Source organism: Herpailurus yagouaroundi, unplaced genomic scaffold (genome assembly GCF_014898765.1).
Source record: "Herpailurus yagouaroundi ecotype Mexico unplaced genomic scaffold, PumYag 163, whole genome shotgun sequence".
In the NCBI taxonomy this organism is placed as follows: domain Eukaryota; kingdom Metazoa; phylum Chordata; class Mammalia; order Carnivora; family Felidae; genus Herpailurus; species Herpailurus yagouaroundi.
In genome coordinates, this window is record NW_024412404.1 from 19,967,147 (window position 1) to 19,993,674 (window position 26,528).

Sequence of the window (26,528 nt, forward strand, 5' to 3'; positions counted from 1 at the left end):
GGCGGGGCCCCGCAACGTGTTTAAAAAGCCCCTCGGGGGGTTCACACGCTGCAGTTTGAGAACTAGGCTGGGGCCCAATGTACAGGGAGAAGGCGGTCACCGGGGGTCAGCAGGTATGACTGTTGAGGGGGCCTACGGGTTTCCTGCCACTCCCACCTGTCATTGAGTGCCTCTGCAAACCGTGGCAGCCGCCAGTGAGCAAGAGGAAGGAGGCTGCATGACAGTCTGAGTGGTCTGGGTCACAGCAGGTCTGTGTCCCTCCTGGGCAGTTCAAGTGGCGTGGCGCAGGCAGAGGGATCTGTATATAGAGGGACTTAGTGAGAGCAGGTATCCTACCGGCCACCAACAGGCAAGCGTCCTGGGTCCCCAGCCTTTCCCCTCCCCTACTCCTGATCTGCAAGACACTTCCCCTTTCTGGGCTCCCAACTGCCTCGTTCGCCCTCACTCCAGATCCTGGGTCAGATGAGCTGTCCTGAGGTGTCTGGTTGCTAGAAATGATGATTCCTTGCCACAGTACTATGCCTGAGGAACCAGAGGTTGGAGAATGAAAAATGTAGCTTGGGGCAGATGCACTTCGGAGGCCACCGTGGATAGCTTGGGGTCTGTCGGTCGGGCTCAGGGGACAGGGCCTCTGGCTGGATGGTGATGAAGACACTGGAAAACAAAGACAAATAGACCCAGACCCCTGAGAACGAGGCAGTGCGCGCTCGCCCCTGAGGTCAGAGAACAGCTCCCCACGTGCAGCATCCTGTGTCGGCCGAGGTGGGAGCGAAGCGTGGGAGAAAGGGGTTTGCCAGGAAATGCAGCCACTGGTGCGTGGTGAAGCCTGTCGTGGGTGTGGGCGCAGGCATGGGTCTACCCTTGCTTCCCTGTTCTAGCTGGGGGCCCACCCAGCAAGTAGAAGGTGAACTGGGCTGGCCCAGGTCACGCCCGAGGCGGCCCCTCCTCCTGCAGGGGCCTGGCTTGTGGGTGTCCCCGTTGTCGGGAAGGCTGGTGGCGGCTCCCGGCAGAGCCTGAGCATGGTTTCTTCCTCTTCCCCTTCAGATCGAACCATGAGCTACCCAGGTTATCCCCCGCCCGGAGGCGGCTACCCGCCGGCTGCACCAGGTAAGAGGGTCGGGGCCGACGGGGAAGGGAATGAACGCCCTGTCTGCCCAACATCCAGGAGTGGAGAGGGGGAGAGGAATGGTGCTTTCTAGTCATTTCCTCACTACCCCAAGGGCTCAGCCAGGTGGGGAGGGGCTGGAGAAAGGCCTGGATTGGAAGCACTTCTGGAAAGCCGGGACAAAGCCGAGACCCAGTTTCTTGCGTTATTAGCTGATAACAGCAGGCAAATGCCTTCTTTTCTCAGAGACTCCATTTTCTCAGTCTTCTCCTTTGCAAGTGGTTTCAAGTATCTCTCCTCACTGGGCTATCCCAGATACTAATGAGGTAGCCAGGTAAAGCCTCTGGCACCGTGTCCTCCCAAGCACTGTTAGGTGACCATTGCCCCTTGTCACTTCTCCTACCCCGGGCTCAAACACGTGGTTGTGCAGCGGCAGGGTCCCTCCTGCCAAGGGAGGAAGAGGAGGCAGTCACTAAGGGTCAGATGGGCCTCCTGCAGCTGCCAGATGCTGTGGCCTGATAGCAATGGGGCCGCACCAGTGGTCAGGCCGTCAGAACCCGGCCCCAGCTCCAACACCTCTCTCTTCACACTTAGAAGTTGGCTCCTCTGGCCCCAGCCCCTCCTAGGCTCCTGAAATGAGACTGGGCCCCATGGTAGGGGAGGAAACGAGGTCTTCTGAGATGAGGAGGAGAGGGGATCATTCCAGGCTGGTCATCCTGAGGTTGCCTGAGCTGCACTGCCCCTCGCCCCCACAAGACCACCAGGCACATTCATTTCCCCAGAGCCGAGGTCCTTGAGTCTGAGCACCTATGGCTCCTGCAGGCCTCCTGAGCCCACCCTGCCATCCGACAGGTGGAGAACGGGCCTGGAGCAGGGAGGTGGCTTGGCCACTGTTGTGTGGCATATCGAGTTGAGCGGGGCCATTTCCCTCTGAACGAGACACAGCCTGGGTCTGCCGGCACTGGCCTCATGGTCCTCTCTCCAGTAGGGATCCTGCCCTTGTGTCTTACCCCTGCCACACCGAGCAGCACTGAGAGGAGGTGATTCCCAGCAGGGTCTGTCCTCAGTGTCCCGGAGCCCTGGTCAGGAAGGCATATAACAGGCCAGCGGCCCGCACCGTGATGCTAGCTGCCACGCCCCTTGTCCCGGCACCTGCTGCAGCATGGGAGCCCTGCATGGGCATTAGGTCTTAGTCCTGCTCGCAGCAGTGTGACACAAATGAATTATTATCCCTACTTGTCAGCTGAGGAAGCTGAACTAGAGGAGCTGAGTCCCTCGCCCCAGGGCACACACCCAGTCCCTCTGGGTTCAGAGCTGGGCCTTTTTACGGCTCTCCCCCAACGGCCCCCCTTGTAGGGATGGGTGTCTGTGTTTTCTGTGACCCAGCCCTGTCTCCCTCCACCCTCCCATCCTGCTCTCCCTGCCCTTCACGGACTTATGATCGCAAACAACCCGGTCAGCAGGACACCCACCCCTCCCTGCCATGCTGTTGCTTCATTGTGGATTCTCGGTGCTCTCTGAGCTCACCGCTGTCATGGGCTCAGCACAGCATCCCCAAAGACCTGTTGTTGTTGTTGTTTTTATGTCTGTATTCCTGTTCCATGATGGTGAGCCCAGGAGGGCAGGTCTGCCCTTGGCCCTCCTACCTCCTTAATAATATCCCACAGAGGTCCTGGGAGTGTTTGCTGAACCCCACCTTCCTCGGAAGGAGGTGGGGGTCCCTCTCTTCTCTTCTTCTGGCAGTGGGATTGGGTTCAACTCTCTCGCCTGAGTGTTTTCCGTGGGGTCTGTTGTGCTGTCCCCAAGGCCCTGCTTTCGTCTCCCCCCACCCCTGAGAGCTTGATGCTTTGCCTTTCCCTGTTGGGGGTGCCAGCAGGGTGCTAAAGGGCTCAGTGTTGCTTTCAGGTGGCGGTGCCTGGGGAGGTGCTGGCTACCCCCCGCCCAACATGCCCCCCATCGGGCTGGATAACATGGCCAACTACGCAGGGCAGTTCAACCAGGACTACCTCTCGGGAATGGTGAGTCCAGCCCTCCTGCTGGGGCTGCCCCTGGGGGCCACACCTGCATGGCCAGAGGGGCAAAGACTGCTGGCTTTGGTGGCTTCAGAGGTGTCTGTGTGTGTGCGTACCTGTGGGCAGGCACCGAGTCCGGAACTGCATCTGAGAACGAAGGGTTTCCGTGAGGCCTCCCTCCGGTTCACCGTCCCTGTGCATCTTGATTTTACCATCCGTGAAATGAGGGGAAAGGGAATGTGTTGGGCCGCATGGTCTCTCAAGTCCCTTTCCGCTCTGAACTGGGTGGGGGTGGTGCCTTCATGGAATATGTATTGCGCACCTCTTTTTTTTTCTTTAAAGTTTATTTATTTTGGGAGAGAGTGGGGGAGGGGCAGAGAGAGAACCCCAAGCGGGCTGCACACGCTGTCAGTGTGTGGGGCTTCAACCACGAGATCATGACCTGAGCCAAAATCCAAGAGTCTGATGCTTAACCGGTTGAGCCTCCCAGGCGCCCCCAGACATGCTCCTTTTATTGTTACTTGGCTTGTAAAATAATACATTTTATAATCTAAAAACAACTGCTGGCACAGTGTAAACAGTGCAGTCGGCACGCAGTCTCACCTGTGCCGGGCTTGTTCTAGACGCCGGGGATACGTGAATACAACAAACAGAAACCTCAACCCTGAAGTACGAACCTACTGGGAAGACAGTCGCCATAAGTAAACTGTGTGTTTTTAGAGCAAATATGGGTGCCTTGGGCATGACGGCAGATGAGGGGTCAGGAGTGCAGATAGGGGGCCGGGGGACAGTAGTTGCAAGCCGGGTGGTCGGGTTGGGCCTCGCTAAGAAATCGCTGGTGCTCGGACTCTGAGCTCAGGGCAGGGAAGGACAGATGCACGGGTGTGGCCGTGCTCCTCAGGGACGGCCATTGATCTTAGGCTTGCTTTGTGGACTTTCAGGCATCCAACATGTCCGGGACATTTGGAGGAGCCAACGTGCCAAATCTGTACCCTGGGGCCCCCGGGGGTGGTTACCCTCCCATCCCCCCTGGGGGTTTCGGGCAGCCCCCGTCTGCCCAGCAGCCTGTTCCTCCATATGGAATGTATCCGCCCCCTGGAGGAAACGCGCCCTCCGGGATGCCTTCATATCCGCCCTACCCAGGGGCCCCTGTGCCAGGCCAGCCCATGCCGCCCCCTGGACAGCAGCCCCCAGGGCCCTACCCTGGACAGCCGCCAATGACCTACCCCGGGCAGCCGCCGATGCCGCCTCCTGGGCAGCAGCAGCAGCCAGTGCCAAGCTACCCAGGATACCTGGGGTCTGGGACCGTCACCCCTGCCGTGCCTCCAGCCCAGGTGAGTGCCCGCCCTGCACTGCCCCCAAAGGCCCGCGACATGTGGCATAGTGTCTTCCACCGGCAAGGCCAGGGAGGGCGCAGGGGCCAGATAAGGGCTCGGTCCTCCACCCATAGCATCTTGTTTTAACAGGGTGTTGCGTTCTCTCAAACCCCCCACCCCTGGTTTGTGCTCTGAAAAGACCTGAGGGAGCCGGCCTGTTTCTCCCAGTTCGGTTAGATGTTCCATGTGCGAGTTGGATCTGAATGTCCTGGGGTTCTCGTCACTCCTTTGTCATTTACTGCCCGGGCTCTGTGTTTTGTACCAGCTGCCAGGCCGCTGGCCTCAAGGCTTTGTGCCCAACAGCGCTTAGCCTTTAGTCCCCTGAGGTGCCTCTCAGGCTGGGTTTAGAGGATTCTTAAAACCTCCCTTGGCGAGGGAAGGGTGTTGGCGGTTCCTTCGGGACTGCTCTGGGCTCATTTTTGGAGAGCATTTCATGTTTGCAGGGCCTAGAATTCATTGTCATGGTTACGTGGCCAAACCAACCAAGCATAGTGCTGGACTACTATTTTTAGACTGAGGGTCTCTGTCTTCCCTGCCCCCACAATCCCCTACTCCCTCCCTACTCTCTGTCCTCCCTGTGCCTTCCCCCTCGTCCCTTCTCGGAGCTTCTCTCCTTAACTCTGTTAAAACCAGCGTTGTACTGGCCACAGGAGGTAGTCCACCAAGAGACCATTTAGGCAGGAAAATTTGCTTGCCGGGAGTACAGCTGTCAGCATGAGGAAGAAGTCCGGCAGGCGGGTCACAGAGCCTGGAAATCAGCGCTAGCCCAGGAGGTGGCGGGGCTGGGTGTACCATCGCGAAGGCTGGGCACCTGCATTTCTGGGGGGGAAAACTTTTTTCTCATTTGCACAGAGGTGCCGTGCTGCACGGACCACCCAGACCCTGTCAGGAAGACCCGAATATATGCTCACGTGCACTGTGGCAGTGAGTTATCAAGAAGAGGCCAGTGGCACCTGCTCCCGGGCCCCCCCACCCCCTTCATCGGGAACCCAGGCCCAGTCCTGCAGAACCTGGGCAGAGGGCAGATTTTCAGCATCAGGACTCAGCTAGAGCGGGGCTCCTAGCCGCAGGAGCCAGGCAGAAAGCTCAGTACCAGAACACGAGGACACGAAATGATCGCCGTAGGCCCCCTCAATTATTGGTCGCAGGCTCCTTCGGGTACCCCAACTTGTGGTGGTCAGGGCACTTCCAGAGTCTGGGCTGGGGAAGTCTTGCGTTTCGGAGACACGCCATCTTACCTAAGTCCGTTTGTCCGAGCAGTTTGGAAACCGAGGCACCATCACAGATGCTCCCGGCTTTGACCCCTTGCGAGATGCTGAGGTTCTGCGGAAGGCTATGAAAGGCTTCGGTGAGAAACCCCCGGTGGCCGACATCCTCACGGCCCCCTGGCTCGCCGGGCCCCCTGCGGGGTTGCCGGGAAGAGAGAACCCGGTCCCAGTGGTGGCGGGAGAGGAGGAGGACACGGGGGTGCGGTTGGGACGTCCAGGAGAATTGGAGGACCCAGGCCAGGGTGGCCCCACGACCGCAGCCCTGCCCACACCTACCTCTTCTTCCCCTAGGGACTGATGAGCAGGCCATCATCGACTGCCTGGGGAGTCGCTCCAACAAGCAGCGGCAGCAGATCCTCCTGTCCTTCAAGACCGCTTACGGGAAGGTGAGGGGGACTGCGGGGCAGAGGGAGGCCTGCTCCCCGCCGGACTGAGGCATGTCCTCCAGCACAGCCCTACTCACCCTTGCTTTTCCTTGGTGCCAAGCGAGTCTAGATCTCCTCGATGGGCAGTAAGGCCCATTAGGGCGCTTCCTGCTGCCCGCCCAGTGGTGGCCTCTCGGCTCATGGCATTTTCTAGAGCGGAAGGATACTCTGAGGGGGAAATCTCAAAGGCCAGAGGGTGAGGCTTGATGAGAGGCGCCTGGAGATCCGGGTTCTAGCCCTGGCTCTGCCATGACTCACAGAGACTGCGGACAAGTCATTGCCCTTCCGCTCCCACCTGGCCTGTTTTCCCTCCTGGAGACCCAGGCTGCTAGTCCCTGCCCTCATCACGACCGCCCCAGGAGGTGTAGCTGACAGACGAGCTTTGAAGGAAAAGGCTTTCAGCTCTGAACAAATGCAGTGGGACGTGCTTTGAACTTCTGGGCTTTCGAATCTTAGGTAAACACTGGCTGAATTGAACAGGCTGGTGTCCTAGCCCTGTGCTTCTGCAGCTTGACTGTGCCTGGGTCCCCTGGGAAGCTGGCTCACGTGGAGGCCCCGGCTCCGCAGGTCTGGGCTGGCTGAGATTTGGCTTCTCTGACGCAGATGCCGCTGGTCCCCAGACCTGTGGATTCTCAAGATCGGTCTGTTTGTTTGTTTGAATATTTGACCAGGATTTGATCAAAGATCTGAAATCTGAACTGTCAGGAAACTTCGAGAGGACAATCTTGGCTCTAATGAAGACCCCGGTCCTCTTTGACGTTTATGAGATCAAGGATGCCATCAAGGTATGTACATGTGCATGTTCACGTGTGTGTCCGCTTGCACGCATGGACGTGCAAAGGCCAGGCCTTTCCCTGGCCTGCATGGTGTGGCTTAACCCGTTCATTAGCTGCTGTTGTGAGTGTGGCTCCTGGACCCTCTCAGGTTGGAGCCCAAGTTCTCGTGACTTCTCCGGGAGGCAGCACAGGTATCATTCATCATCGGGGAGCATCCGGGTCTCTCCATCTGAAAAGCATGGTGGCAGCTGGGTTGTAGAGGAAGCTGGTGACACCGTGATAGGAAGAGGGATGTGAGGCCCTGGGTGGTGCCATCCTTATTCATTTAGGACTCTGTTATTAGCAGAGGGCAGGGACCCAGGCAGGATTTCTCTGGTCTTTGCTGCTTCCTGAGTGTCCCCTTCTTTCTTCATCTGCTGGGGCAGAGGACCCCTGTTGACCCCACTCCATTTACCTATGAGGTTCAGCCACAGAAGAGACAAGCTGTCCCTCGGTCCAAATTTCACATAGAGTCAGATTCTGACTGACCTAGTTAGGGTTAATATCTGCCCCCAGTCCAGTGGATGGGGAGGAGGCGGCTCCCACAGAAGGAGGAAACCCTTGTGAATTGAACAGGGGCTCCAGAAGGAATCCATCATTTTTCAGAGGGCCTGATAGGCAGAAAGACTTTTCCTGCCCCCAAGAGGAGAGGCAGAGAATTCAGGACGGAGCCCAGAGGGAGAGAGGACCCTGCCGAAATCCTCAGACATGCCCGCTTCTAGAGACGTGTCGGGAGGCAGTTGAGGATGGCAGCCCAGACCTCAGCCCAGCCCCTGCCCCCCAGCCAGCCGCGTGAGGTGGAGGCAATTGTTGAGTATAGGAAACAACACAGATTTGGGGTCGTCTGTCCTTGACAAGCTATGTGTCTTTGAGCATCTGTAAAACGGGAATGTGGATGTTCTTTCTTGTGGCGTGTGGTGAGGGCCGGGCATGGTAGCTAACCGAAGCTCTTTGTAAGCTCCAAGTAATCTAACAGCAGTGGTAATCATGAAAATAGCTAACCCTGTGGCGTACTTCCTGTGACTGGCACGTTCTAAGTGCTTTACACGCGTAGCTCATTTAATCCCCATGACTTCCCAGGAGTTAGGTGTTAGCGTTGTTCCCATTTGATGCGCGAGGAACCTGAGGCCCAGAGAGGTTAAGGAAGGTGCCCATGGTCACACAGCTAATAAGCAGCAGACCGAGATTCAAGCCAGCCTAGGAGCCAGGATGCTGACCGTGTCCTCGGCTCTCTCCCTGTCCCTGGCGTGGTTGGTCATCTCTCTCGCCCTCGTCTTGCTGCCTCTTCTAGATGTCTTTAGATTCTCCATAGTCGAGTCTGGGACTCCCATTTGTCCACACGTCTGCTCTTGCTTTATACCCGTTTTTCAGTTGTTTTCTCGTCTCGTTCATTGGCCGAACTTGGAATAAAAACAGATCTGGGTCCGCATCTCAACCCCCCATTCACCGTGTGGCCTTGGAGAAGTCACTACACCTCTCCGATGCTCAGTTTCCTGGTGGTGCAGTGGGGTGGCCCTTCATGCGATCTGTGCTCCATCACCATGTCGCTGTCACCACGTGGTACTTTTCTGGGCCTGGGGCCTCAGCAGCCAAACAGGGGCGTGTGGCTGTGTTGGCGGCCGCTGCTTCTGGGATTCGTGCCGTGGGGCATAGGGCCCCGGCTCCTTCCCTGGATGCTGGTGAGGGAGCGGTGACAAGCCTGTGGTTTGTGTTGTCTGCCACCTCAGGGGGCTGGCACCGACGAAGCCTGTCTGATCGAGATCTTTGCTTCCCGCAACAACGAGCACATCCGGGAATTAAGCAGAGCCTACAAAACAGGTTAGGCTGGCACCCGCCCTCCGCACACTCCTGTGCTCTCTGGGCCCCGGCCACACCCTTTCCCATGGCCTCTTAAACTTTCCTGGCCTTCTTATCGCCTCATCTTCTGCCTCCCCCAACCCACGGGGCTTTGACCCAAGACCCGCCCCTGCCTGCTGTTCACGGGGCAGGTGACTGAGGTAAGGGAGGGATGAGGGGGAGAACCTCTTGGGTGTGGTCTGGGCCAGGCCAGGTGGGCCTGGAGGTCACAGCACCTGTGTCCCTGAAGGGCCGTGTAGACACCTCTCTCCTCGCACCCGCGCCCTTCTCCTGCCAGTGCCGGCTGGCGACTGCGGCTGCAGGGGGGGCCTTCTCTGTGTCTCCCTTTCAGAATTCAAAAAGACCCTGGAGGAGGCCATCCGAAGCGACACGTCAGGGCATTTCCAGCGGCTCCTCATCTCTCTGTCTCAGGTACCTTTCCCGCGACAGAGCTCGGGGCTCAGAGCGGAGCGGGGTGGACCTGTGAGCAGCAAGGAGAGGGCTCGGGGACGGAGCAGGGACACAACCGCAGGGTGGAGACTTGACCACACGTCCTGCTTCCTTTCAGGGAAACCGGGATGAAAGCACCAGTGTGGACATGTCGCTCGTCCAGAGAGACGCCCAGGTGGGTGTGCTGGCCAGGGCCCCTCCTGGGCTTCCTGCGTCGGGGTGTGCCCCTCCCACTTTATTTCTTTTTGTTTTTGAGTTTATTTATTTTGAGAGAGAGAGAACACACAGGAGGGACAGGCGGGGAGGGGTCGGGGGAGATAGGGAATCCCAAGCAGGCTCCGCACTCAGCACAGAGCCCGAAGCGGGGCTTGTACTCACGAACCGTGAGATCATGACTGAGCAGAAACCAAGAGCCAGGTGCTTAACCGACTGAGCCACACAGGCGCCCTCCCCTTCCCCCCACTTTTTTGCTGCTGGAGGGAGAAGCTCTGGGATGGGCAGATGGGCTCTGCTGCTTATCAGCCGTGTGACCTTGAGCGACTCCGGGCTTGGGCTCCAGCCGCCTCCCTATCTTTATCCCTCCCCCTCTACCCGCCCCCCCTTCCTGATCCCTTCTCAGAGCCAACCCGAGAGATAGTAAGTATTGCAAGAGTTGGTAGGTTAGTTATGGGTGCAGGATGTCATGTGACCTGGTCCTCTTCCTGTGTTTGGTTGCATATATCATTATGTTTGCAAACGGGCAGACTTTACACTTGCCTCATAATGCTTTTGAAGGTCTGAGCCTAGGAGCCAGCTGTCACATTCGTTGTGCAGCCTGAGAATTCTGCCCTTCTCCCCAGCCTGGTATGATTGCGGACAAAAGGCGAAGGTCTCTCGCTGCGCCTCTTTGTCCAGGCGTTGAGTGCCTCTCTAGGGGAGTTTGGGTTTCCCCCTAATGAGCTCAGACCACAGCAGTGCTGGCTGGAGAGACAGAGCTGGTTCGCCTCTCCCCTTTCATCACTCCTGCCACCCCCAGCCCGGCACCCACCAGGAGCTGCCAGTGGTCACCTCACCTCTGCTGTCTGCCAGATTGAAGGCGATCTCTGTGGAGGGCCCGCTTTTAAGGGCTAGACGGCAGCTGCTCGTCTGCTCTGGCCCATTTCCTTCCACATAGGGAAACTGAACCTCAAAAAGGTTGAGCCTTGTGCCCAGAGAAACCAGGAGGCAGAGACCGGATAAGGGCCCAAACTCCTGGCTTGTTCCCTGTGCCCAGACAGCATCCCAGATGCCCTCCTGCAGGGCCTACCCTGACACTTCCTTGGCTTGCGACATCCGTTCCCATTTCTGGACATAGGGCTGGGCACCCCCAAGCTCCCAGGCTCTGGCTCTTATCCCAGTGGGAATTTTCCTATTCCTGTTTTCTTGTTTCCTAGATAGTCCATTCCCTAGCTGAGGCAGAAGTTGCCTCCGTTTCTTGGTTCTGTGCCTGCTTTTCTGTCTTCTTAGTTGTAGACCTGCTCCTGCCTCACCTTGACCCATGGGATCTCCAGGCCCCTGGTGGCTGCCCTCCTCTCCTGGCTCTCGGTGCCTTTAGGCCCAAGAGCCACTACCTGGGGCCTAGGGGGCACCTTCGGGCCATCTGGTACTGGGGTTGCAAGTTGGCAAATATTTTGGGCTCAAACTTTCAAGGATTTAACAGGCAAGTGCAAATTCTGCCCGTTTGCAAACATCATGGTACCCGCAGTGAAACGCAGGGAAAGCACCTACACCTATCACACGAGATCCCACATCCACGGTTGGAGTCTATCAGTTGTCATAATATTTATTGTTTCGTGTGTTCCCCCTTATAGATAGGGAAACTGCTTATAAAGACTGGGAAATTTTACATAGAAATCTGGATTTCTGGCGGCTCTGAGCCTAGCTTCTCTATTAAAGTGCACAGCAGGTGCTGAGAAGCGATCGCCCCTCCCCGTGGTTGGCCTCAGTCCCCGCCACCCCCTGGCCTGACAACGGCCCGTTTCTCTCATTTCAATTACCCAGCTGACCCCTTTGGGCTTTCAAGTTTGTGACCCTGGATCTAATCTGACCTTCACACTTTATTTATTTATTTTTTTTCAACGTTTATTTATTTTTGGGACAGAGAGAGACAGAGGATGAACGGGGGAGGGGCAGAGAGAGAGGGAGACACAGAATCGGAAACAGGCTCCAGGCTCTGAGCCATCAGCCCAGAGCCTGACGCGGGGCTCGAACTCCCGGACCGCAAGATCGTGACCTGGCTGAAGTCGGACGCTTAACCGACTGCGCCACCCAGGTGCCCCTGACCTTCACACTTTAAAGATGAGGAAGTGAGGCTCTGAGCGGGCCGGTGGCCTGCCTAGAGTCCCGCGGCAAGTTGGTAGCCCAGCCCTCATTCTGTTTTGCCCCTGTGCTGCTACTCCCTTGCTTGGGTCAGAGCTGTTCCTTGCCTGTCCTGGCCCCAGTCGGCCTCGGTTCTCCTGGTCCAGGGTGTCCCATCCCTGTGCCCCGCCCCTCCCACTACCCTGCCTCAGAATCCTCTCTGTTGCCAGCGAGAGGATGTGTGAATGGTGTCTAGTTCCACACGGTGAAGGGAGCACGGCCAGGGCGTGCTCCCATTTCTTTCCCCTCTGGGCCTGCAGGGCCGTCCTAGGTGGCCTGGGCCTGGTCTCTGGGGTGAGGCCTGCGTTGCCTGGCCATTTTCCCATCTGTCTAGGAGCTGTATGCAGCTGGGGAGAACCGCCTGGGGACAGATGAATCCAAGTTCAACGCAATTCTGTGCTCCCGGAGCCGGGCCCACCTGGTGGCAGGTAAGGCAGTCCCAGGCCTCCCTGGGGCCAGATAGATAAGAGCAGACAAGATATGATGGGGAGACAGCTTGCAGGAACACTGGGCAATCCTACTCTGCGTGGAGCTTTACTCCACCTTAAAGGAGCCCCCTGGTGGTGATTTAAAAGATGTTATTGGTGGGTTTCCCGAGTTTCTGCGTGCATCTGGTTCTGGAGGAAAGCAAAGGAAGAGGTGAGAGGAATGGCAGCCTCCTGTGGGCTGGTGTCTTTCTACACCAGGACGTGGAAATTAGAATTCAGACAGCCCTCAAGAGCACCTGTTCCAAGTTATCCAGCGCCTGCATGAAAACATAAGCAGAACAATCGTACATTGTACAAAAGTAGCATTTATTTACTCCTTCCCTCAGCACTTATAAGCCAAGCTCCTACCATGTGCCAGGCCAAGGAGGAGGTGTGGGGAAGCGGTAGGGAACAGCACCATGGAATCTCTGCTGTCCTGAGCCTCGCATTCTGGCAGTAAACAAAAACGAAATAAAGTCTGTGCCAGATGGCAAATCCTTTAGAAATGAACAATAAAGTTGGAAACGGGGATAGAAAATGGTACAGGGATCAGGGATGGTGCTTGGGGTGGTCCTTGCTGAGGTAATGACGTTTGAGTTAAAAGCATGACAGAGTAAGGGCGCCTGGGTGGCTCAGTCAGTTGAGCGAATGACTCTTGGTTTCGACTCAGGTCATGATCTCACGGTTCAGTTGATGGGTTCAAGCCCCACATCAGGCTCTGCGCTGACATTGTGAAGCCTACTTGAAATTCTTTCTGTCTCTCTGCCTCTTCCCCACTTGTGCCGTCTCTCTCTCTCGCTCTCTCAAAATAAATAAAGCTTGTTTAAAAAATGAAAACATGACAGAGTTGCAGGTGCAAAGGCCCTGAGCAGGAGGGCTCCCAGCAAAGGGGGTCATTGAGGCTGGGGCGGGTGGCATGAGTGAGAGCCAGAGGAGACGAGATCAGAGTGGTGGGCAGCCCTGGGGACAACTGCACGGACTTAGGTTTTCATCCTGAATAAAGCCAGAGGGCCTGGAGGGCTCAGAGTGGAGGAGGGAGGTGATTTAACTTAGATTTTGCGTGTTCACTGGCTGTTGTGTCGTCAAGGGTGGAGGGTTCAGTGGCAGAGCAGCTAGGAGGCTGGTGGCCCGGACCGGGTGGCAGGGGCGGGGCGGGGAGGGGCAGATTCTGGCCCTGTTTGCTGACGCTTGGACGTGAGGTGTGAGAGAAGCAAAGCATGGAGGGTGGCTGGAGGAGGAGCAGAGTGCCTGCCTCTCCCCCGAGATCGGGAAGCTGTGGGTGGAACAGGCTTTAGGAGGGAAAGAAGTCGGGAGCCTCTGTCCAGAGATTCCAGGTGGACCACTGGGTTTAGGATTCTGGAGGTCAGGAGACGCCTACACTCCAGACGGAAGCTTGGGAGCTCTGAGTGGGTCATCGGTGCTTGAGGCTTTAGGACCGCAAGAGGTTCCCTCTGGAGGGGATCTGGAGAGAAACCAGCGGAGGACAGGGCCATGGCCATCACAGCTGGCTGTGAAGGAACACCCAGGGGAGGGGAGTCCTGGAGGCCAGCTGTGTCGGAAAGGCTAGTATGTGAGGCGGTGAGGACTGGGAATGACAGCCACACTCAGCGGCACGGTGGGAGCCCGAGTGAAAACGCAGGCACCCGTTCTGTACGTGCCCTAGGCTGTACTGCATTCAGCAGGTGCTGGTGTTCTCCCCTTGGTACAGATGGGGGAGAAGCCACGGGGCGGTGCGGGGCCGGTGGGAAGTTAGGCCACCCAGCCGGTCACGTGGCAGAGCTCAGGTCTGAACTTGGGCCCTGGCTCCAGAGCACTTCTTAATCCCTCCACTACGCTGTCACGGCGCATGAGGGAACAGATTTCCATCTTGGTCTTTATTTATTTCAATGCGTATAGAATACATAAGTAGTACATCAAACCCGTGGTTTCAAAAATATTATTACTTAGGGGAAAAAGAGGAGCTGATCTGAAGAAAATAGGAAGGAACGAAGACCAATACACGACACAGAGGGGCAAATGCCCAAAGGTTAGGGAGCAGTGATAGAAAGGGAGACCCGGGCAGGGGAAGCGAGGATTAATCTCCGGGGGCAGAGCCAGAGTTAGGACTTAAGTCGCTACTGTGCCATCTGCCTCTCTAGGAACCTAGGGTCCTGTTCCCGTGGGTTCTTGGCCTGTCCTAGTGCAGGCTGTGTGGGCCGGATAGGAGTTAGCACATATAGTCCGCCTGGAAACGGGAAAAGATTTGGGAAGAGAGCAAACATTCTGCTGGTGTGTGTGGAGGGGTCCTGGGTGGGGTAGTAAGGTGTGATTGGGAAAGCAGTCTGGTGAGGGGATCACATGAGCAGGCGGGAGTTGGGGGCGCACATCTCGTGGGGTGAAGACCCTGCCCAACTCGAGAGCTGGGTGGGCACGGTCAGTGGGGCCACGTGGGGTGCTGCAGGCAGAGGGGAGAAGGCGGGCTCTGGCGAGGCGGGGTGGCCTCCTTACCGTGTGTCCTGTGTCAGTTTGATCCAGATGCCACAACAGACTACCACTTTCCCACCGTTCTGGAGGCTGGAAGTCCAAGATCAAGGTGTCAGCCTCGGAGGCCTCTCCTTGGCTTGCAGATGGCCAGCTTCTTGGAGTGTTCTAAAACGATCTTTTCTCTGTGTGGACGTCCCTGGTGTTTCCTCGTGTGTCCAAATCTCTTCTTATAAGGACCCCAGTCAGATCGGATTAGGGCCCACACTAAGGGCCTCAATTTTTTTTTTTTAATTCTGTTTTAATGTTTATTGATTTTTGAGAGAGAGAGAGAGTGCACTCTTGACAGAGTGCAAGCTGGGGAGGGGCAGAAAGAGAGGGAGACACAGAATCCGAAGCAGGAGCCAGGCTCCGAGCTTCAGCACAGAGCCCGATGTAGGGCTCGAACTCATGAATCAGGAGATCATGACCTGAGCCGAAGTCGGACGCTTAACCGACTGAGCCACCCAGGCGCCCCGGTAAGGGCCTCATTTAACTCCATCACCTCTCTAAAGTCTGCATTGCAAATACAGTTACGTTCTGAGGCGCACCGGCGGTTAGGACTCCACCATGTGGATTTCGGGGGACAGAATTCAGTCCATAACTTGTTCCCTCTCTTTCTGCTAGTTTTCAACGAGTACCAGCGGATGACGGGTCGAGACATTGAGAAGAGCATCTGCCGGGAGATGTCCGGGGACCTGGAGCAGGGCATGCTGGCCGTGGGTCGGTGTCTTGGGGTCGCCGGCACTGTCGGTTTCAGGGTGCTCGCCGCTCTCTGCTTGAGGGGTAGCTAGCGAACCACGTGATCCAAGATGCTGAATCCTGGGCCTCCTTGGTGGGAAATGAGACCGCTCCCTGCTCACTGCCGCACCGCCCCTCCTGCTGCCCCCGAGGTGCCTTGTTTGTGTCTCGGGCGCAGCTCCGGGGAAGGGAGCCGTGGTGCGCGGGCACTCGCGGGAGGGCAGCCAGCTCCTCTCCCGGAGGAAGATGACTCACATCCTGCCAAGTTCCCTCTAAAAATACATCCCTGCAGGCAGTTGTCAGATGTTGGTGATGGAAACACGTGGAAAGATTTTTACTTGCAACAGCAAAACAGGCCCTTGCTAAGGAAAGCTGGCTTAGCTCCCGGAACAGCGCGGGGCCGTGCCCTTCAGGACAGGGCCGGGTGGGCTCACTTCTGCCCACCATCAGGGCTTGGGCCCCAGCTGCATAGCCCTCGTGACCTCCCTGTACCCTGTGGGGATGTAGCAGTCTGCCCATCTTTGGCTCCCCGTTTCCTGGCGTGTCCTCTCTGATGTAAGGATCGTGGCCTGAGGTCTCTAAGGAGACAGTCATTCCACTCAGCCATCCTTTCTCCGTGAGGGTCCCAGTCCCAAGGCTGCCCCTCGCACTGGAGCAGGAATGCGGTTCCCCGTCACCAGCCATGCTTCTTCCCTACGTGGCTCCTTTCACCACATGGGTTGCCAGGAAGGAGGCTGAGGTTGGTTTTTAGGCCCTGCGTGATTCTATCCCAAAGAGCCGGAGCCAAGATCACAGATAATTGAGCCTGGAGGAGAAATGGGGAGAGGAAGGTGGATGCAGTGACGGGCATCACGTGCGGCCTCCTGGAAGGACACTCGCTCTCTCTGAGGCCCCTCGGACTGAGAGTTTTCTGCAGATTGAGTTATGCTGTTTCTCTCTTCTAGTGAAATGTCTCAAGAATACCCCAGCCTTCTTTGCTGAAAGGCTCAACAAGGCCATGAGGGTATGTGCCTCCCGCATGCAGGGGTCTGGGTGGGGGAGTTTCAGCCCCTCCCATGACTGGGGCCCGAGGAGAGCCACCCCTCAGCTAAGAGGACAGAGCGTGGGACAGTAAGGATGCCCACTGCTCACGCCCTTGGTGGACTCTTTCCAGGGAGCGGGGACGAAGGACCGGACCCTGATTCGCATCATGGTGTCTCGCAGTGAGATCGACCTCCTGGACATCAGAATGGAGTATAAGCGGCTGTACGGCAAGTCGCTGTACCACGACATTGCGGTAAGGGCCCTCTGGGGGATGGATGCTTGTGGACCTCCCTGGTCACCCGCATTGTTCCTATACCTCCCTGCTCAGAACTCTGGCCTCCGCTGTGCACGGGCATCTTGCCTGTGGGATGCGTACTTGGCCCTCTTCAGCTTCTGCTTCTTTGTCCGGTTGCCCCCAGACTGTTGTAAGCTCCCGAGGGCAGGCTGGGCCTTGACCTTGCATGGCGCCCGTCCCTATCTCCCCAGCCTCCAGCACACCTGCTGCTCAGTAAGTGGAAAGAGGGGGAGCGCAAACACTGGTGTGTGAGAAAACGCAGGGCCTCCCCACCTGGGTACTTGGTCACCCTGTGACCCTGACCCGTCAGTGAGGACTCCCATCCCGAGGCTCCCTGGAGCTCAGCCCACTGACAAGTACTTCCTTCACCCAGCCTCATGGCACGGGCAGCATAAGAAGGCACTTGAGAACAGGGCCCTGGGGTCACAGCCATTCCACTCAGCCGTCCTTTATCCATGAGGGTCCCGGTCCCGAGGGTGCCCCTTGCCCTGGGGCAGGAACGCGGTTCCTCGTCAGACTGGAGTCCAGCCCAGCTCTTCCACTTGCTAACTGTGTGACCTCAAGCAGGTTCCTCACCCTCCTTGAACCCCAGTTCCATCATCCCCAAGATGGGGATAATTATAGTTCCCCCCAGGAGTTCGGGGAGCCTTGATTGAGACAGCCCCTATAAAGCACGTCATGACATGTGACATGTCTAAGAAACGCTAGCTACTCTTATCACCGTGTTCCAGGGCTGGTCTGACAAAATGCATTCCTGTTGGTGGCGGGGGGGGGCGGCCCGGGTCTGACCATTAAATTCTGAACTCACATGAGCCTTGAAAGCAAAGTCACCACAACCAGGTTCTGATTTCACACTCCCTCAAATTTGATGTTGGGCCTGTCGCGGAGAACAGCTAATCTCCATTTCCTGGCTATAAAAATGATGATGTTGATAGCAGAGGATTAGTAATTATTCACAGAGTGGGTCTTGTGTGCCCGTGGGCTACTGGAAGATGCCATAGGCCTCACCCCTGAGGAAAGAAACGGTAGAAGGAAATGATGAGAAGTTAGCTAAGTGAAGGGCACCTGGCTGGCTCAGTCAGTAGAGCATGCGACTCTTGATCTTAGGGTCGTGAGTTCAAGCCCCATCTGGGGCATAGAACTTACTTAAAAAATAAATTAGTTTAAAATAAATAAAATTATTTAAAATAAATCAATAAAACTCTTTCTAAAAAAAAAAAAGGAAGTTAGCTAACTGTGTTCTGCATATTTTCTTAATTTCTTTCTTTAATATTTATTTTTGAGAGAGAGAGAGAGAGAGAGTGCACACATGCGAGTGAGGGAGGGTAGATAGAGGGGCGGGGACAGAGGATCCAGAACGGGTTCTGAGCTGACAGCAGAGAACCTGATGTGGGGCTCGAGCTCACGAACCGTGAGATCATAACCTGAGTTGTTGGGCGCTTAACGGACTAAGCCACCCAGGCGCCCCTGAGCTGGGATGCCCGAATGATAGCAGCAGACGCTCCTGCCACAGGAGATTACTCTTCCAGAGCACAGTTAGTGCCGCATCAGGGGCAGTCTCAATTTAGCACGATGACACTGCACTGGGGAGAGACCACCACGAGTTAGCTCAGAGTTAGGGGCTTGGGGGGAGCTTTTTATAATTTTTGTGTATTTATTTTTCAAATTACGACCTTGATCACTGGGGTGAGTGCAGCTCAGTTTTTCTCAGCGGGGGTTTGGGGAAGCCGAACCGCACCACACTGGGTTTGGGTCGCCAGTGACGCAGAGTACGAGTGAGCCGCTCCCGCCGCGGGACCCACGTGATGGGGAATGTCCCCCGTGGGGCCTGCCTCTCTGTAAACGCGCTCAGGGCAGAAGAAAATCAGAAGATAGGAGGTCGAAACTGGGCCACGGCTCCCTCAGCTGATGTTTTCTTTGCTTCTGTGATCAGGGAGACACTTCGGGGGATTACCAGAAGATTCTGCTGAAGATCTGTGGCGGCAACGACTGAGCTGTGACCGGTGGCTCCCTTCTGTCCGCCTGCGGGCAACAGCGATGCCAGGAAAAGGTCAAAAGAATGTCCATCTGTTTCTAACAAATCCACAGAGTAGCCCCCCAGGTGCCCCAGTGCCGCCCGTCCGTCCGCAGAGCCTTGGCCCATCCTCCGCCACCTCTCCTGCTCCGTATATCATGCTCGAGCTGCAGGACCTGGGTCCCTCCCTCCCTCAGGGTGCCTTCCCCTCCCCAGCCCTCACGGCCGCTTGCTGCTGAAGTACGTGTTTTATTTCTCGACTCATGCAGTCATCCCCTTTTGCTTGTGGCTGAGACTCTTGGCTTCATATTAGTCCTGTAATTTTTCATTTTTATTTGGAGGCATCTTTTTTTAGAATAGTCCCTGCCAGACAGATGCATACAGGTCTGTGCTGCGTGCACGTTTCGGGTCAGAGAGGCTGGCTGGGGAGCACCGTGTCCTCGGTAAGGAGTAAAAGGGAAGACCTTTGACAGTAATCTTTGCATCTGGTGAGAATGTGTCATCAGCTTTGTCATTGCCAAACCCACTCCTTAGAGTTTTCTTAGAAAAGGAAAAAAAAAAAAAAAAAAAAAAAAAAAAGAAGAAGAAGAAGAAAAAGGCCAGAAACTCATCTGTTCCTTCTTCTGTGCGAAGCCATGAGGACACGGCCAGCTCCCTGCCAGTGACAGGGCTTCGTGTAAATTACGTGAATGTGCCTTAAACCTGGATGTCAATAGCCAAAAACTTTCTAAATTAAAGTCAGCCAGCTCTGGAACATTTTGGAAATGTTTTCCCTGGTGCCAGCTTGTTTTCTCCTGCCTCCCGATTCTGCCTGCAGCCTTGGGTTTCGGCCTTAATAGCCAGTGCAAGTGTATATGACTTTAAGTAGAAACATGCTCAGGAAATCCTGAGCGTGGGTAATTTATGGAGCCCCAGCTTGTAAGGAACGAGAAGGGAGGTTCCCGACATCCGTGCTCAGGACCCAGCTGCTGAAGTGATGTGTGGAGTTTGGTCAAATACGGGTGTGGTGTAGTGCACTGAGGACAAGGTAGAAGAGTGTGGTCCTTCATCCGGGTCCTGAGGAAGAAACACGGGCAAGAGGGTGTGTGTGGGACTCCTGGGGCAGTCCTCACGGCCAGGCGCCGGAGAGGAGGGTGGGGACAACCCAGAGAGGCGCAAGACTGGCGCCTCCCTTCAGGGACCCTTCGGTCTGAGAGGTGCTCGTGGCTGTGGTCCTGGTGGGCCTTTGGCCCCTTGGTCAGTAGTGTTAGAGGGTGAGTCTAGAAGGGTCACAGTTTCTAGACATCATTGTTCTCTCCAGAAGCCTGGAGCTTGCCTTGCCAGGGGTCTCCACTCACTTCCTTTCTGACCTCTGTTGGAATTTAGAAAGGAGAGAATTCAGGGACTGAGGTGGGAGATCAAGCCAGCTGGGCCCTGGCAGGGTCCAGGGAGGCCTTGTCCCTGGAGTAGACGTCTGCCTGGGAATACCACCCGACCCCTCAGTCTCCCCTGGACATAGAAGAGAGGAGAGGACGGCCCAAGGGGCATGGGGCAGCCATGAGCTAGATCCCAGCCTGTTCCCCCTAGACCCACTCCCCAGCCAGAGAAGTCCCTGTGGGCCCTGGAATATTGATTTTAGGTCCTGCTCTTCACTCCTTTCTCCCTGTTTCCATGCCCGTGGCCTCTTGAACAAGGCCCAGCATGCCCGGTGCAGGTGCTGCCCCCCTAGGGCAGGCCCCTTGCCCTCGGGTGCCAGGGGGGCCCTGCCTGGTGGGATGGACTGATTGGCCCGACACGACTGTGAACTCAGGCTGACCCCGGTGGCCTCCTGAGCCCTGCCAGGGCCTGCATCCAGCCCCCTCCAAGGTGACGGTAAGTGTCCCGTGACATTACTTTGCCCTGTTGTCTGCACCAAAGGTTGTAGCCTGGTGCCCAGCAGGCAGTACCTGACTGTACACGCATTTACTTTGGTCCCCAAAGCGTCTTTTCAGACATTCGAATTTATTGCCAACATTGAGGTATTGAGAGGTTTTACGTTTTGTAAAAATACACAATGCTGGCTTCCCTGGAAAAACCCAGCTCTGGCAACCCTGCAGACCAGGAGCTGCTGGAGCCAGGCTGCAGCTGCCCCCTTGGAGCACAGCGCTCTCTGTTTTGCCACCAGCCCCACCGCACCCCACTGCATGTTACCTGTTTGGCCCCTGTAGGTGTCGGAGTTTGAGACCCCTGGTCCACACACTTGGGGACCACCTGCCTTCATCCTGGTCTTGGTTTCTCTCTACCTTCCTGTCCCTCAGGCTGCCCTCTTGGTCACACCCGTGGAACCCAACCCATAATAGGCTGGAGGACTGCATGACCTCCTCAGTGAGCTCACTTCAGGGGCAAAGGCATTTACTGCCTTCCAAGGTCGACAGGAGGTTATTAACTGCGTTGATTATGCCCAGGACAAAGAAGACGGGGAGGGAGACATTCAACCTTACAGGCCATCTTTCTGGGAGAGGGCTACCCTGGGTCTTTTTCTGCCCCCGGGAAATGGTGGTCGAGGCCAGTTCATTGCCATGCATCTAATGTCACTTCCAGAAGAGCTACCAGAGGGTGAGATACCCGGTGAATTTCAGCCCTGAGTGAATTCTCTGCAGCTGTGGGGCATCGGAAGGAACACGGTTGGGGGCAGGAGCACGGTGAGGGCGAGGCAAGGGGGTCACTTGTTTTGGGTACACAATTGAAGAAATCCTCCCTGCTGTATATTAGGCTGAATAAAGGAGCTTACTTTGCGGGTGGAGAAATGGTCCTAAAGTGGTGGTTCTCAAACCCCAGCGCGTATGAGGATTATCTGAGGCGCTTGTCAAAATGCAGGTCCCTGGGCCCCAACCTCACAGATCTGAGCAGGCCTGGGGCCAAGAAACCGCTCCTGCCTCCTGCTTGCCTTGTCATTCTGATGCTGATCTAAACGTTCCTGAGCTGAGACAGAACTTCTGAGCCTGGAGGTGTTGGGTCACACACAGGGCAGGTGAGCTCGAGGAAGGCTGTGTTTGGAGTTCAGTCAGGTGATGGAAGATAGGGCAAGAGGGATCTGCAGGTTGGCCCTCTACAGATGCCCACGGGCGGTGACCGCTGGGTGACCGTGCTGTGTCCTTCCTCTTGCTTTGGCAAAGGGTTACAGCTCTAGCTTAAGACTCGGCCCCTTATTTCTGCTGCCGGTTCCTCCCTGCCCTGGCTGATGGAAGTGGAGTCAGACCTGGAAACAAGAAACCAAGCTAAATCATCACCAAGGTCTTCACCGGGCAGATAACAGCTTAAATTTTCACCCCATCAAACCTGAAAGCTCTCTCTGGCCATGTTGCTCAGTCTTCTGCCTGGCCCCTTACAGGGACCCTCTCCATAAAAGATTCAATCACTGAAGCCCTCAGCTTTACAAGGGGCTCTTACCCTCAGCCCCCATTCCCTGGAAAGCTAGCCTTGGCCCAACACAGGTGTCCACTCTGAACCTCGTTCCTTCTAACAGTTAGAGTTGGACATCCTGAAGCAGAAAGAGTACCATTCTGGGAGTCAAGTATCTTGTCCCGATCTCAGATCAGCCGCTGATTTGCTCTATGATCCTAGAAAAGTCATGTGTCCCTGCTTTGGGCCTTTGTTGTGCCTTTGTAAAATGAAAGACTAGATCAGAGTTTCTTAAACTTCAATGTAGTCAGCAAAAAATGGTGGAGTAGGGGCCTCTGGGAGTGTCCCTCCCCCACAAAAGCAACAAATAAGGTGATGAGTACAGTCAGAATCAACTTTATTCAAACTCTGGAAACTAAATGAAAGTCTGCAGCAACCAAATGCTTGAGAAAAAAGGCTCCGTTAAGAGGGTTTTGTTGCGTGTTCACTTACCCCGGCCCTGTCCCCCACAACCCCCTAGCTCAGCAGCAGCCTCAGAAACAATATCCCACGGTCCTTGTAAGTTCTTAGCACTGGAGGGAACAGAATGGATCTTGTTGTCCTCAAGAACTATGGATATTTTGATCCATCTGGTTGCTCCCTGAAAGCAACCGGCTCAAATGACTTGCTTTTATTTCACCTAATTTGGTGGAGGTGGGTGGGAGGGGGGGAGGCGGCAACCCTGGGGGACATTTGAAGGCAGATGTATTAGCCACTGATGCCTGGAGGAAGGGGTAACAGTAGGGGCAAATAGGAGACAAATTGAAGAGTTTGGGGAAGAAAGGCTGGGCATGAAATACTTTGGGGGATAATGGTTTCCAAGAGCACCACGAGTCCCTGGCAATCTGGAAGGGCACGCACATGCCCAGCGCTGAACGCATGCCTAGCAAAGACTCGAGAAGGCTCTCAGCGCTCACCTCTGGCTGATCTTAAGGCTCTGCACAAGCAGGAAGTATAAAGGCTTAGGTCGAGTCCTAGACCACTTGGCCGAGTGTCAGAAGCCCCAACACACACAGAACACATCTGCAAAGACTGGGAGATTTGGGGATGGGGGTTGGGGAGTTGGTTCCAGGAGTTTAAGGAAATGTGTCGAATCACGAGTGACCACTAAGCTCACTGAATTCAGAGACTTCAATGGTGACACCTAACAAAGAATACAAATGTCAAAAAATCAGTTCAGAAAACTCGCTAAACAACTAATACAGCAGGCGGCAACGATAAATCTTGGGGAAGGGGAAGACTCTGATATACAGAGTTGTTACATTGTAATGATCAAAATGCCCAATTTTCAACAAAAATTATGAGGCATGCAAAACAAGAAAGCATGAGCCGTACGCAGGAAACCCAGAAAATCTGTGAATAGAAACTGAGGAAAACCCAGAAATTGGACTTCCCAAACAAAGACTTTAAATCGACTGTCTTTAAAAATGCCAACTTCTATTTGGTTCCCTTTTGTAATTTCCTAACAGAAATAAAATCTATATTAGAATAGAAGAGAGAGAAAATTTCTGTTACTACAAAAAAAGAACCAAGTAGAAAGTCTAGAGTTGAAAAGTACAGTAAAAGCGAAAAACTCACTTAGAGGGGTTTAAGAAGAAATTTGAGAAGGCAGAAAGCATCAACAAACTTCAAGATAAGCCACTTGAGCTTTCCCAGTCTGAGGAGCAAAATGAAAAGAGAATGAAGAAAAGTTAACAGAACCTAAGAGACCTGTGAGACACCATCAAGCGTAGCAACATGCATGTAATGGGAGTCAGCGGAGAGAGAAAGCAGAAATATCTGCAGAAACAGTGGCTGAAAACTGACCAAATTTGATGGAACAAGTTAATCTACCCATCTCGGAAGCTCGACGTACTATAAGCAAGATACACAAAATGATCCACATCGAGACACGTAACTAGACACGAGAGACAAGGAATCCTGAGAGCAACAGAGAACCCAACTTGTCACATACAAGAGATCACCAGTACGATTAACATCTGACTTCTTGTCAGAAGCTGTGCAGGACAGAAGGTTGTGGGACGACCTATTCAGTGTGCTGAAAGAAAAAATAATGTCAACCCAGAATCCTATATCTGGCAAAATATTCTTTAAAGATGAAGGAGACGTTAAGACATTCCTGGATAAAGAAAAACGGAGATGGTTTGCTGCTAGTAGACCTGCCCTATAAGAAACACTAAAAGTCCTTCAAGCTGAGATGAAAGACAGCAGGCAGTAACCCAAATCCACTTGAGGGAAACAAAAGACCTTGGCAAAGGCAACTACTTAGGTAAACATAAACATTACTATTATGTTTTTTGGTTTGTAGCTTTTTTTTTTTTCTACATGATTTAAAGACAGTGACACCAATAAAGAAATATAACTCTGGGGCGCCTGGGTGGCGCAGTCGGTTAAGCGTCCAACTTCAGCCAGGTCACGATCTCGCAGTCCGTGAGTTCGAGCCCCGCGTCGGGCTCTGGGCTGATGGCTCAGAGCCTGGAGCCTGTTTCCGATTCTGTGTCTCCCTGTCTCTCTGCCCCTCCCCCGTTCATGCTCTGTCTCTCTCTGTCCCAAAAATAAATAAACGTTGAAAAAAAAATTTAATAAAAGAAATATAACTCTGTTGATGGGCACAAAATGCATAAAGATGTAATTTGTGACAACAACAACATGAAGGTGGTGGAGCTATGTCGGAGCAGTTTTTATATACTGTTGAAACTTGGTGTTAATTCAAAATGGTTGTTACAAATTAAGATGTTAATCCCTGGAAATAACTAAAACATAGGAAAAGAACTGAGAAGGGAATCAAAATGGTACACTTGAAACTGTCTCAGACATGGGGTGCCTGGGTGGCTCAGTCGGTTGAGCACCGACTTTGGCTCAGGTCACGATCTTGCGGTCCGTGAGTTCGAGCCCCGCATCGGGCCCCTGTGCTGACAGCTCAGAGCCCGGAGCCTGTTTCAGATCCTGTGTCTCCCTCTCTCTGACCCTCCCCCATTCATGCTCTGTCTCTCTCTGTCTCAAAAATAAATAAACGTTAAAAAAAAATAAATAAAAAGAAACTGTCTCAGACAAAATATGGCAATAATCGAGGAATTAAGGAGCCAAAATATACATAACATAGGAAACAAATAGCAAAATGGTACAAGCCTTTACTTAGTAGTAATTGCTTTAAATATAAATGGCATAAACTCTCAAAAAAGCAGATTGGCAGACAAAGGACATTATATCCTGATAAACGGGTTAAATCCATCAAGATAGAACAATTATAAACATGTATGCACCTAACTGTACAGTCCCAGAAAATTTGAAACAAAACCCGACAGAATTGAAGGGAGAAATAGTTAATAATAGTCGGAAACTTCAACACCCCACTTTCCTCGTGGATAGAACAAGTAGACAAAAGATAACAAGGAAACAGAAAACTTGAATGACACTGTAGACCAACTAGACATAACAGACACATATAGAACAGTAGACCCAACAACAGAATACACATTCTTAAGTGCAAATGGAAGACTCTCCACATAGACCACAAGACAATCTAAACGAATTAAAAACATTTTTTTTTTTTGTTTATTTTTGAGAGAGCGAGAGACAGAGCATGAGCGGGAGGGGATAGAAAGAGGGAGAGACACAGAATCTAAAGCAGGCTCCAGGCTCTCAGCTGTCAGCACAGAGGGGGACACTGGACTCGAACCCACGAGCCATGAGATCAGGACCTGAGCCGAAGTCAGATGCTCAACCGACAGCCCCCCAGGTGCCCCTAAACAAATTTTAAAAGATTGAAACTACACAGAATATCTTCTATGACCACAGTGGAATGAAATTAGAAATAAATAACAGGAAGGAATCTGGAAAATTTACAAAATGTGTGGAAATTAAACAACATCCTTAAAAAAAAAAAAGTGCTCAGAGGAAATATATAGTTGCAAATGCCTACGTTAAAAAAGAAAAAAGGGATCTCCAGTCAATAACTTTTCACTTTAAGGAATTAGTAAAAGAAGAACAAGCTAAATGCAAAGCAACCAGAAGGAAGGAAATAATAAAGATTAGAACACAGATAAACAGAATAGATAAACAATAGGATCAATGAAACAAAAAAATAATTCTTTGGAAAGATCAACAAAATTGACAAACTTTTAGACTGATTGACAGAGGAGACTCAGTTACTGAAATCAGAAATGAAAGTGGGACATTACTGATAACTTATGGAAATAAAATGTTATTTATTTTAATGGATTATAAAGTTATACAAAAATACTGTTAATAATTTCATGTCAACATATGAGATAACCTACATAAAATGGGATAATTCCTAGAAATATACAAATTCCCAAATGAGACTCAAGAATAGAAAATCTGAATAGACCTATAAGAAGAGATTAAATCGATAATAAAAACCTCTCAACAAAGAAAAAGCCAGGACCAGGAGACTTCATTGGTGA

The 26,528-nt window shown here is 53.8% G+C and overlaps 1 protein-coding gene across 2 annotated transcripts in view; it reads left to right on the forward strand.

Moving 5' to 3' along the window:
- The window catches only part of ANXA11 (annexin A11), a 44,243-nt gene extending 24,772 nt beyond the window's left edge, over window positions 1–19,471 (forward strand). For both annotated transcript variants that reach the window (XM_040485560.1, XM_040485561.1), the window contains 14 exons: window positions 1,045–1,107; window positions 3,011–3,123; window positions 4,059–4,451; window positions 5,754–5,841; window positions 6,053–6,147; window positions 6,858–6,971; window positions 8,729–8,819; window positions 9,190–9,269; window positions 9,406–9,462; window positions 11,998–12,091; window positions 15,257–15,352; window positions 16,315–16,373; window positions 16,524–16,646; window positions 18,622–19,471. In XM_040485560.1, coding sequence (XP_040341494.1) covers window positions 1,053–1,107; window positions 3,011–3,123; window positions 4,059–4,451; window positions 5,754–5,841; window positions 6,053–6,147; window positions 6,858–6,971; window positions 8,729–8,819; window positions 9,190–9,269; window positions 9,406–9,462; window positions 11,998–12,091; window positions 15,257–15,352; window positions 16,315–16,373; window positions 16,524–16,646; window positions 18,622–18,681 — 1,518 coding nt within the window. In that variant the 5' untranslated portion in view covers window positions 1,045–1,052 and the 3' untranslated portion in view covers window positions 18,682–19,471. The remainder of the gene's footprint in view (window positions 1–1,044; window positions 1,108–3,010; window positions 3,124–4,058; window positions 4,452–5,753; window positions 5,842–6,052; window positions 6,148–6,857; window positions 6,972–8,728; window positions 8,820–9,189; window positions 9,270–9,405; window positions 9,463–11,997; window positions 12,092–15,256; window positions 15,353–16,314; window positions 16,374–16,523; window positions 16,647–18,621) is intronic.
- Window positions 19,472–26,528: the final 7,057 nt, after the last annotated feature.